General features: G+C 33.5%; 2 protein-coding genes across 2 annotated transcripts in view; one reads left to right on the top strand and one right to left on the bottom strand.

Annotated features, from left to right (window-relative positions):
- LOC125045021 (39S ribosomal protein L30, mitochondrial-like) overlaps positions 1-1,628 on the bottom strand; it is a 5,685-nt gene extending 4,057 nt beyond the window's left edge. The window contains exons 1-2 of the mRNA XM_047642053.1: positions 1,560-1,628; positions 42-262 (exon numbers count right to left, since the gene is read on the bottom strand). Coding sequence (XP_047498009.1) covers positions 42-262 — 221 coding nt within the window. The 5' untranslated portion in view covers positions 1,560-1,628. The remainder of the gene's footprint in view (positions 1-41; positions 263-1,559) is intronic.
- Positions 1,629-2,288: 660 nt separating this feature from the next.
- On the top strand, positions 2,289-11,426 carry LOC125044735 (PCI domain-containing protein 2-like). The gene is made up of 9 exons (XM_047641616.1): positions 2,289-2,434; positions 5,233-5,274; positions 5,527-5,648; positions 6,282-6,428; positions 8,757-8,876; positions 9,174-9,391; positions 9,644-9,744; positions 10,536-10,735; positions 10,979-11,426. Exons 1-9 carry the CDS (start codon positions 2,399-2,401, stop codon positions 11,187-11,189), a joined length of 1,197 nt encoding a protein of 398 aa, XP_047497572.1. The 5' UTR covers positions 2,289-2,398; the 3' UTR covers positions 11,190-11,426.
- The last annotated feature ends 1,074 nt before the right edge of the window (positions 11,427-12,500 follow it).

The raw sequence follows: 12,500 nt of genomic DNA, 5'->3' as shown, positions 1-12,500 counted from the left end.
ACAGCATTTCATAATCAAACTCTCTATGGCCTTTACCCTACCTTGGGTAATACTGGAATCCAAAATACTGCAAACTTCCATCTGGTAGTTGCTGTGGGTAGTCTCCCTTGTTCCCCACAGGGCAGTCTGGAGGGGCTGGGTGCTGTACTTCACCCGTGGACCAGCTGATCGAGTGGCCCTTTCCAGCCGCTGAGCTCTTGCCCCTTGCCGACACTGCGGCTGCCGAGGGTGCTTGAATTCTTAGCAGTGCATGACGAAGCATCTGTTATATGAGAAATAATTAGGGTATTATTAATTGGTGATAGAGTGTTTACATAATGCTAAATAAAATGGAACTAAATCCATTCATCTCCCACACGATTATTAATCAGTCCGTTCAATAAGTAAAGACAATGTTTTGCATATTTTTTTCCTAAGTTTTCATCTTTTTAAAGCTTTTCGATGATGATGATGATGATGATGATGATGATGATGATGATGATATAATAGTATATACATGCACTGATGACAACCAGCATATTTCACTTATAATTCCGTATATATATATTTGAGAAACCTGATAAAAAAAATTTCAAATATGAACTCTAATTATGTAGTATGTTGGTGAGGAACTATAAATATAAATAACATAACATAACCAAAATTACACAACCTTAATCATTCATGGTAATATGAAGCACACAAATCTGATATCCCTTAAATTCTTACACAAAAACTATCTAGGTTATATGATTCCAACATTCTTAGAGATTAGTAAGTAAATTATAGTGGGAGATCAAAAAGAAAATATTTTGACATCAGCCTAAACTGAAGCCAAAGGTATCGTTGACTGCTAGATGCCACTTGTGAAATACTGCCTCTACAAATCATCAACCCCTTATAGGCCACACAGGTGATTTAATGCTAAATAAGAAACCTTGCTAATATATATGTGGAGGATATTTGATAACCTTCGCTGGAGCACGTAAGCTGTGGAGGTTATGATAGAATAAGAGCACCACCTGAATTTCTTATTCAAAATAAATAATTACTTTACCTTCCATAGGCAACTGATGCGAAAAGAAATAGTTAAACAATTGAATCTATGGATTGTTTATTATTTTATAGTCTTGTGGAGTAATAAACACTATCTTTTTTTTTTTTTAATAATTACAGTTATTTTGATTTCCAATATTATTCTTAAAAGTGTTTTGCATAACTATTGCATAAATTTCTTGACGTCCATTGCATTCCTTGTGAAATTCCATCATTGTCTATTATTAACTGCCCTGACCTTCCTGGTTGTGTTGAGCTATGAAATGACAGTTCTAAGATCTTGAAAATATATGACATAACTCTTTTCTTGTTAGTTTATGAATTTACAACAATTTAACAGCTATTAATTGTTGGAGCAAAATTGCCATCGTGAAGTAACCAAACACATCAAGAATATACGTGAATTATGCCTGTAAAACCAGTAGATAAGATTCAAACTAATAATACAAAGACTACAGCGTTACCACAAACCAACAGATAGAAATATAAATCAATAAAATCACAAGAAATGAGACAAAACTTGCCTTTTCCGCCCCGGAGGAGAGCCTCGAGAGAATAACAAACACGAATCCGACGTTGTTTTTGCAGACGAATTTTGCGTCTTATGCGAACGCCGTTTATGTCTTCCCTTGGCTTATTTTTCGGGGATTTATTTAATTTACTGGGATATCTTTGGTTATTCTACTTTCACTCTTATTTTGTGTGTATTTCTTAAAGCTTAAGGAGTATTTAGATGATTTTTTTCAATGGATTTAATGTTATGCGAACGGAGTTATATTTCTTTATTGTTTTTTTAGTAATCTAAGGACTTATTTCCTTTATAAAACAAAAACAAAATATAGATAGAGGTATTGAGGGTTTTTAATTAGTATTTTTTTTTTGGGGGGGGGGGTTTGTCAACTCTTTAGATGTATCAAGAGAAAATACTTTGATTTATCACATGCGAACGGAATTGGATTTTTAAAAAAATATGCGCGATTTTCGAGAATCTTTATTATTCTATTATTATTACATGCATTATCAGTATTTAATTGATTTTTTCGGTTATTTTGAACATGATATGTATGTCAAATAGCGTGCAGTGTTTTAGAGAACTAACTTATAAATACATTACCATAAAGTGCTATATTTCCCCATTTTGCTATACTATTTCACACAAATTAACCATCTAGAACTGAATAATTAAACACAATCAGCACACCCCACTCAAAGTCATCCACGAAATAGTTACTAAAACCAAGTCGGCCAAAGAGTTTCCGACTAGTTGTTTACAAATGTCCTCGGAGCGACTCGTGATTGAAAGCAGTAATACTCAAGCTTTCTTATTTATTCCTCTTCATTTCCTTATCCATTCTTCGTAGTCATGGCTGGAATGTCATTGAATGACTACTTTCAGAGGGTAAGAGGGTATTTATTGTGCCGGTATATTAGATATATTTTGAAGGAAATTTGTGTTCTCTATTAATTGTTTCTTTTTTAAGCTACGGTAGATCTTTTTATATTTGTAAATATCTAACTAATTATAGATTAGTTTGCATAGATGTTATATGTTTCATAGCAATTCAGAAAGGAGATTGGTTGCTTACATATGTACGTTTAAGAGAATTGATATGTATTTTTTTTTTAAAGGACAAAAATATATATGTATAGAGAGTATAATGAATTATTGTGACAGATCCAGGGAATATAGACTTTAAAAGTCTAAAACTCTATATAAAAAGAAGAAGAAGAAGAAGAATTATTGGGTCAATTTACTTTTGTTTTCAGACAACCAATCATCCAATTACTATTTCTCATTTCAGTTGTTTACAGTATAACATGCATGATCTGTTGTTGTTTTCTGTTGCACATGATATAAGCAAGGTAGCTTATATCTTTCTTAATGAAAATCCAAGTTGGTAACTTCTGAGTTAAACCCAGACTCTTTGACTTTATTCATTGCAAACATTAAACATATGTATTTATTTTTTTCTAATGAAGTTATCACGTTTAGCCAATGAGTGATGTACCAGATATAGCTAGATGTATAATTATTTGTATAATTTACTTGATATTGTTATGATAACCAGAAGGAAAACCAAAATTCCCTCCATTTATTTATGATATTGAAGAGTTCCTTACCATTAACAGTTGTCAGAATACTCATGGGAAAGGGTAAATGAAATTGGAGTTATATGTTCCTTGGATATTTATGAAACTATTGGTAATTTTTTACAAAGTGACTGCACCCCTCAGAGACTAAAGCTCATATTCAGAGACACTTTGTACACTTGAAATGGAAAGCTGGACCTACATATTATGCCCTCAGCCAATCATGGTCAAGACAGCTGACATTGATTGACTGACAGGTGTGACATGCAGGTCCAGCTTTCTGTTTCAGGTGTCCCAAGTGTCTCTGAATATGAGCATTAGCCCTATTACACCAGCCATTTATGGGAATCCACAAATATTGCTGATAAACCAAAAACCTTTAATCAAGGGTTTCACCCCTAAACCCCCACCTGATTATGTTGGACTTACTCTCTGTGCAGCATTTGTTGCAAATATTTTCTTCATTTCTGGTGTTATTCTTTGCCATTACAGATTATTTCATGAATCAGTGAATGTAAATGTCCCCCTTCTTTATGACAGTGTAATTAGAATTTTCATATCTTAGTGTAATTCTTATGTAAATGTTTATCAAACAACTTTCTTATTAACAACTTTTACAAGAAATACCATGGTTGCAAATTGTTTTATTTTTTTTTAATGTCCACAACAAGCAAAATTTACCTTGTACTATATGGCTGTGTAAAATTGAACTAAATTATTATATGGTTTATATATACATAATCACTTTGCTAAGATAGGGAAAATCTAAGGACATTTCTAAAGGTAGAAAAAACACTCACTGATATGTGACATAAAATGCACAGGCAAAGAATAATGTCAGAAATTAAGAAAAAAGGTAATGTAAATGCTGTGCAGAGACTAAGTCCACAATGGTTAGCAGATAGCCCCAGGTTTGGGAAATATGGGGATTGGGCTGGACAAAGCCCCGAAGTAGGAAGGTTTTTGATTCTTACAACTCCAAGTTGGTTGGCTGGAGTAGGAGGGACGATGGAGTCACTTTGTAAACACTGTAATAGTTTTTGACATTTTCAGAAGAGTTGACAAATATGCTAAAATTACTGTTTCAGGTCTATCATAAAAATAAGATCTGTGTATTTTTTTTTTTTTTTTTTATAAAAATAGTAGTAGTAATAATAATAATAATAATAATAATAATAATAATAATAATAATAATAATAATAATCTTATCACTTGTCCTTATGAAGAAAAAGTACTAAGAGGCAAATCAATAGTTAGGAAAATAAATAAAAATATAAACAATTGCTTTATTAATGAGGGAAAATCCTAGAGAGAGGTAGGAAAAGAAATGGGTTAGTGGGCCTCTCTTTCTCTCTCTTTCTCTCTCTTTCTCTTTCTCTCTCTTTCTCTTTCTCTTTCTCTTTCTCTCTCTCTCTCTCTCTCTCTCTCTCTCTCTCTCTCTCTCTCTCTCTCTCTCTCTCTCTCTCTCTCTCTCTCTCTCTCTCTCTCTCTTCTTTCTCTCTCTTTCTCTCTCTCTCTCTCTCTCTCTCTCTCTCTCTCTCTCTCTCTCTCTCTCTCTCTCTCTCTCTCTCTCTCTCTCTCTCTCTCTCTCTCTCTCTCTCTCTCTCTCTCTCTCTCTCTCTCTCTCTCTCTCTCTCTCTCTCTCTCTCTCTCTCTCTCTCTCTCTCTCTCTCTCTCTCTCTCTCTCTCTCTCTCCCTCTCTCTCCCTCTCCCTCTCTCTCTCCCTCTCCCTCTCCCTCTCCCTCTCCCTCTCCCTCTCCCTCTCCCTCTCCCTCTCCCTCTCCCTCTCCCTCTCCCTCTCTCTCTCTCTCTCCCTCTCCCTCTCCCTCTCCCTCTCCCTCTCCCTCTCCCTCTCCCTCTCCCTCTCCCTCTCCCTCTCCCTCTCCCTCTCCCTCTCTCTCTCTCTCTCTCTCTCTCTCTCTCTCTCTCTCTCTCTCTCTCTCTCCTTGAAAGTATATTGATATTACCTCAGTTATAGTCAATATTTCGGGTCAGATTTCTAGATATAAAAGAATCCATTTTTCCCATATAGTGTGTTTTTATGTTGGTCTTTTTGGATACATGATATGACAAACAAGTTTTATATTAGAATTGCTGTTTCCACAGGTACAAGGAGCCTTTTATAACCAGGATGGAGAAACTCTGGGGGTGAGTACAGTTATTTATATTTTTTAGTTATTATAACTCAAACATTATTATGAAGGTGAATGTGTAGAAGACAACATCTCTACAAATGTCAAACCTCATTGTACTCTGTCAAACCAGTTCAGGCTTTTCATGTTAAAGTCACTGCGGGCTGTATTTTGAACATAATTGTTATTATATTTATTAAATTTAAATATTTTCTTTAGTGAAATTTTTAACTCCCCATGATATAATTAATGTATTTTCTCATCACAGGAGCTGATATCATTTAGAGATCCTCATGTTATGAGCTCAAGACTGATGATAGAAAAGCCAGAGCGAGATGTAGAAAGATGCATCGATCAGTCTCTTGCAGAAATTGTTGCTGGGCACTTAAGGTAAATTAATTGACTTTTTCTTTCAGTTGGTAATATAGACTCCATTTCAGTTTCATCATCCAGTGAACAATGTAATCTGACTGAAAACTTAGTGTTCATTTATTACTGTGTCTGAATTTAATTTTGATCTCTGTGCACATATTACTGTGTTTGTACTTGTATTTCACTTCTTTTTCCATCTGTGAAAGGAGATCAATCAATCTATTTATAGATGTTGCAGTATGAATTTCTCAATTTATGGAATGTTCTCATGTATACATTTTGTTATATACATGTATGTTAACTCATTAACATACATGTATCCTTGAGATATTCCAGATGATTATTTGACTCAGAAGAAAGAAAAAAGGAAAAGTTGCAGTTCGACAGTAATGTCACTTAAATTAGCAATGATATTGGCTAGTAAAGACAGGAACATCTTTAATTAAGCTGTAGAAATGACAGAACAATAACTTTTATCAAATTAGCATTACTTGATATATATAGCAACACATTTCAAGAATTAGCACAATTGTAGTGGTATGTAAGATTAAATGCCAGTATTACCAGCAGGAAATTTTGTTTTAGAAAGTCTTTTAAATGTTTGATATTGAATGCAATGTGGCATACAATATGAATAAATCATTATTTCAGAGCAGTGTGGGCAGCAAGTTCTGGAGATTGTGTAGAAGCTTGGAAGACACAGATGATCGTTGTACATTCTATAGCCCGGTTTCTGCAAGAGTTCAAAGAAGAGAAGTGGATGCTTCCAATGATGAACAATGCATGTTTAGACTTAAGGTAAGTGTCTACTCTATAAATACAAGTTTACTCCTTATTTTGTGTTACTTTACTCTGCAGGCTTTGTGCTCACAAAATATTTCCTACGGTAGGTTTAAAATTAAAATTCTCATAGTATGAGAAGATTTTATGTGACTTTAAAAGATTAAGGGGACCGTCCCTGAGAAAATGCCGATTTTCACTTTTTTGTTGAAAAATTGAAAATGGTCTTACAGATTTTAATGAAATTTAGTAGGATGAAAGAGTACTTTATTACGCATCTTTATACTGAATTTTATGTAATTAGACCGAAGGGAATTGTAAGTGCAACGAAAAATCGATTTTTTAAAGTTACGTTAACTCTAGCCTTCTCATGTCCCAGAGTTATCATTTAATTTTCTATATTACTTTTGCTGAGAAAACCTCTAGGTCATATAAACAAAACAACGTATTCCAATTTGGAAATTCATTAATTTGTTTCAAAATTATCGCGTGTTACATAACTGCAAAAAAAAGGAGAGACAAAAAAGGTTAAAAATTCATAAAAAATAGATATTTTGAATTTTAAAAACACCATACATAGTTCTATGCGCATACTGACGTTCGTTTGCTTACTGGTTACTTTATACATAAGAGAAAGCCCAACCATTGCTCTATCTCTTGTTCTTTATTTCATTCAGATCGGATCAATAGTTATTGCACAGCATCACAAAATGCAGTATAATATAGCACTGAAGGCATCCTGCGCCGTAACTACGTGATCCACGTGACCATAAAATAACGTTGTAATATCACGTCCACGCACTTCTAAACTCGTCTTTCTGCCGTCAGGAGTCCTGTATTCCTCATATTACCCTCCACCTCGGTTGTCCCATTTTCTTTTTTACCCCCCCCCCTCCCCCGACTGAAAATGGGAGGTAGGGAAGATAAGGGGGGGTGTGGGGTAAATATAAATATGCTCTTATGTAATCACCCATAAGCAAACAGGGTGTACAACAGGAGGAAGGGAGAGTAAGAAGAAAGCTAATACCTACCACTCATGGTTCCTGGTCCCCTTTCAACTGAGATGAGGAAAAATCCTCAACTCAGTTGAAATATCCCTTCAGAGAGTATCATGGGCTACCAACCCACTGTGAAATTTGCTGATCAGCGAAATAGTTGTCTGGGGTTAGGCCCTCGATTGACCACTTAATTTTTCTTCACGGGAGTTCATATTCACGTGGGTAATTCTACAGTAGTATACGAGTCTGAAACAGGGCATAACTCATTTTCGACCCCCCAAACCCAGGGACGGTCCCCTTAAACATATCCTTATTTTATCTTAACCCAATGCTCCTGGGAAAATGCTGTGGTCACTGTAGTATTGTTTTGTGCAATGGGAGAAATTGTTTTTTTTTACTAATGATATCAATAATGCTGTAATTAGTATTATAGATATTATAACAACTATAATATTATAGACATTAATTCACAATATGAGATAAAAAAAAAAGTGTTTCTGAAAATCAAGGGAAAGGGTAAACAGGTGAGATAGGTAGTGCTATTAATTGACTCATTGGTGACTTAGTACATGTAGCACTTTCCATGTGTATAGACAATTAATAAATTAAACTAACAGTGGCTCTGTTTTTGTAAGTACATGTCATCCCTGGCAGCATTGGGTTAAAAGAGTGGACATAAAATTGCCCAAGTTGTTTACTCCTCCATTATTAACCCATTCACCCGGATTTATGTTCTGCCCCCTGTAGTTTGTTGTGAATGTTGTTACATACAGATGGCTCCACGCGTGCTCTGCCGGCAAGGAGTCTATCAGTAGCCCTAGTGACGATCCTGATTTCACTATTCCTTGAATTGGCGGGAAGATGTGTTTTTCTTTTTAATACAGTTGACATTGATACTGATATTACTGTTATTGATGTTATGATTATTCAATTGGTTTTAAAATCTTCAGACAATGAAATAATGTAAAAGACCCTTTCCAAAAGTCAAGGAAAAGGGTAAACAGGTGAGATACATAGGACTAATAACCAACTCCTTGGTGATTAAACACTTGTAGAGCCTTCTTTGTGTAATTACAATAAATAAACTTGTATTACATTGGGCATGACATGTATTCTTGTCATACAGGGAATTGGGTTCAGTTAAGGTTGTTCATGGGATTACTTGATAATGAATTATTATCACTTTTATTTTTGTTGTTGTTGTTGTTTTTGTTTTTACTATTATTATTACTATTACTATTATCACTATCATTTTAATTAAAAATTAATTACATCATCAGCATGTAATTAAGATCAATTAGAATGTGTATTGGATTGAAAAAATATACAATATTTCCATTAATTACAGGTTATTTGCACTGGCGGCAGATCAGGAGTTAACACGTACAGGAAAAAGCAAGCCTGGAGAAACTCTAGAGAAGGCCGCTGAAGCACTTATGAGCTGCTTCAGAGTGTGCGCTGCTGACACGTATGTTGCACAGTGACTCCTGTTTAACTGTAAATGATAGTAATAGCAGTAATTTATCTTTCTGTTAACTTTTTACATCTTTTTACATCATAAGGGTACAGAAAGTTTACCTTACTGGAAAGTTCAAAATGTAGTATTTATCATTTTAACTTTTGAACTGTTTGTGTACACAGTGATTCTCCTTTTATTGTGAATGGTGATAATAAAGGTAAATTTATTTGTATATTAAACCCTTTGCTCTCTAAATATTTAACTCTTATTTTTCTTTTCTTTTCTTTTTCTTTTAATTTTACACAGGCGAACAGGAGAAGATTGTACAAAGCGATGGGGATTACTGTACCTGGTCAATCAGTTCTTCAAGATATACTTCAAAATCAACAAACTCAACCTGTGCAAGCCGATGATCCGTGCAATTGAAGCACTGGCGTTCAAGGATCGCTTTTCGCTCTCCCAGCTCATCACTTACAAATATTACACAGGCAGAAAAGACATGTTTGATTCAGATTTTAAGTCAGGTGTGCATTTGATGTTTACCTTTATCATGATATGTAATAACAAAAAGTTACAGTGTATTATATTGTGTTTGCCCGGGTATATGAGATAGAAGTGATATTGAAGTTGAAATATTCATACCTGTTAGCATAGCTGTAAAACCCATAACACTAGCTTGTGTATCCGTAGTTTTAAATACATGTGATTAGGAAATATAAGACACAGGACAACAATTTTTTCCCCTTTAAAGATACACATGTATATGTCTCTTTCAGCTGATGCTACACTTTCATTTGCCTTTCAAAGATGCCATAAAGGAAGCAGAAAGAACAAGAGACGCATCCTAATTTACCTCATTCCCGTAAAAATGTTGCTGGTAAGTGAACTGTTTTGTATCATGCAGTGTGGAGTAAAGAGGTATTTGAATTATTTATTTATTTTCTCATTACTTTTCAGCCTTTAACAAGCAAAAGGGAAATAATGAAATATTTGTTACAATTAAAAATATATATATATTGAAGGAATTATAATCCACATACACCATCCATAGCATATTTAGTCACAAGGATTTTTCTACTTACACTTTCATAGCTGGAGGGGATAGTGAACCACAGTTGATTATATGATTTTTGTCCTAAAACAGTGGAAATGAGATGTTGTTAGACATTAAAATATATGAAGATTTGTGGAACTGATGGTACACAAGCTTGCAAAAGAAATTCTTAAAATAAAGTCCTGTTCAAGTGAAAATGGTTGACATCATTGTGTAAAGCAGATCATTTTTTATTGTTTCAGATGTAGGGTACATTATATCTAAGATAGCATAGTTAAGAAAAGGTAGTAGAATTAATAAAATGCATTAATAGTATTCATTTTAAAATTTTTACCGATAGAACAAATAAAAGTTACCAGTCACAGATTTCTAAGATTTGACAAGAAATAGTGTACCTAATAAAAACTAATTCTTATTGCTATCATTGTTTTATTAGTAGTAGTAGTACTTTTGCTAATGTTGTTATATTATGAGTGTGAATATTATTATGATTATGTTATCTTTATTACTATTACTATTTTATATATATATATATATATATATATATATATATATATATATATATATTTCTAGTACACACTGTTCCTAATCTTTAGATATCATTTTCATTTTAGGGTTACTTGCCAAAGCTCTCTGTACTTGAACGATACAATCTGCCAGAGTTCCGTGAAGTTGTAGCATCTGTTCGGCAGGGAAATGTGCGCCTTTTGTCAGAGACTTTGACAAAGCACAAGAGTTTCTTCATTGGTGCAGGAATCTACCTTATTCTTGAGAAACTGAAAACACTTGCTTTCAGAAACTTATTTAAGAAGGTGTAAGTATATTTATTAATATAATATGGCATAGCTTTTCAGTTATACATTCCCTTGTTCTTAAAAACTGTGTATAGCATCATATAGCATCATGTTATCTTTATTAATTAATTTCCTTATTAACAGATCAATTTTTTATTATTATTATGATAATTATCAATCAACATCATACCTATTGATGTAATTTTCATTAATCCTGTTTTCATTATTACAATCAACTAAATAATATACCTTCTTCCTCGCAGGTACCTCATGCTTGGGACCCACCAGATTGAGATTACGTTCTTCCTGCAGAGTCTCAAGTGGATGTGTGTTGAAGATGTGGACTTAGATGAGACAGAGTGCATCTTGGCCAACATGATCTACGATGGTCGGATGAAGGGGTACATTTCCCATGCTCACAGGAAGCTTGTTGTTAGCAAAAAGGATGCATTCCCTCCTTTGATATCAATCTAGGTGAAAGAGTTGGGTATGAGCTGTTTACCTGTGGCTCTTGGGTGTTTCTAGTGTTCAAATGAAAATGATGTGAGAAGGTATAAAAATGTTCAATAATAAATAAAGTGCCATTGTATATGTTCATTATTTTTTTATTCTGCTTTTTGTAGAATTATCATTTTGATGGAGAGGGAAAGTAAAGATATAGAATGGCTTATGATGAGTTTGCAAGAGGAATAAATTAAATTTTTACCGGTATTTCATAGTTTTATAACCTTGGATACAAAACCTTATGGTTGTGCATATCATCAGGTCACAAAAAATAGTCATGTTTGTCAAGTAAGTGTAACTGTAATTACAATAAGGTCAATTATACTAATATACAAGGAATATTAATATTATATGTGCAGTTACAGTTTTACAAAATAAATTGACAAGTAATAGCAGTGCTTTTATCACCATTGACTGTATCACTGCAATGAAAAAAGTCATCAAACTACCTCAAGGAATCTGCTTCTCACTTTTCTAAGCAATGATAATTCTAGAATTTGATTAAAATTAAGAAAAGAAATTAAGCACTACGTCGAAACTGGGTAACAATATTTTCCTAATTGTTATTATAGGAAATGACCACATTAGTTTGCACTTACAAAACCTATTAATATCGGCTGATTGTTCTTTATCAACTACAAAATTACCGCATAAGTAGTTTGGTGTCACCTAACTTGTATTTCACTGTTTCATGAGTTAGAAGCTGTGGCAGAACATATTTTGAAGCTAGGAAAGTTTGAAAAATTTGAAAGTAGATAATAGAAAACAAGCTCTTGTTTCTTAGAAAGTTATATGTTTTATTACTGGCACAATTGTGCAATATTTCCTAAAAGAGTTTATACGAGATCTCCATTTTGTTTTTCTGACATTTTACAATATTCTCAATGGAAAATAATAGATTCAATGTACTCCTCTACTGTGAGAGTATTAAAGGGGAATTTCACATTAATTTTCACAGAGGAATTTAATTTAAGATACTCAGTATTGTAAAAGAATAAGGTTAGAAATAACAAAGATAGACCCATTTTAATCAATTCACTCTGAAGTTTTTGATAACATTTAAGAATTTCAGTGGATGCTATGGAAAAGAAATCCCTGATTAAAGATTCAATCTTTTTAATGCTTCCTATTTTGTGGGGGTGTTTTCAATGTATGATCTAAGAGAAAAAATAATGCTAATTTCAAATATAGTCTTTAATATTAACTAACAGGTATCTCTCTGAGACAGTAATGGCAACTTCTGAGACTCATATATAGGTTATTTATAATTTTCTCTTAAAA

This window comes from Penaeus chinensis, chromosome 36, assembly GCF_019202785.1.
Source record: "Penaeus chinensis breed Huanghai No. 1 chromosome 36, ASM1920278v2, whole genome shotgun sequence".
NCBI lineage: Eukaryota > Metazoa > Arthropoda > Malacostraca > Decapoda > Penaeidae > Penaeus > Penaeus chinensis.
This window is presented reverse-complemented; position numbering and strand designations above follow the sequence as displayed.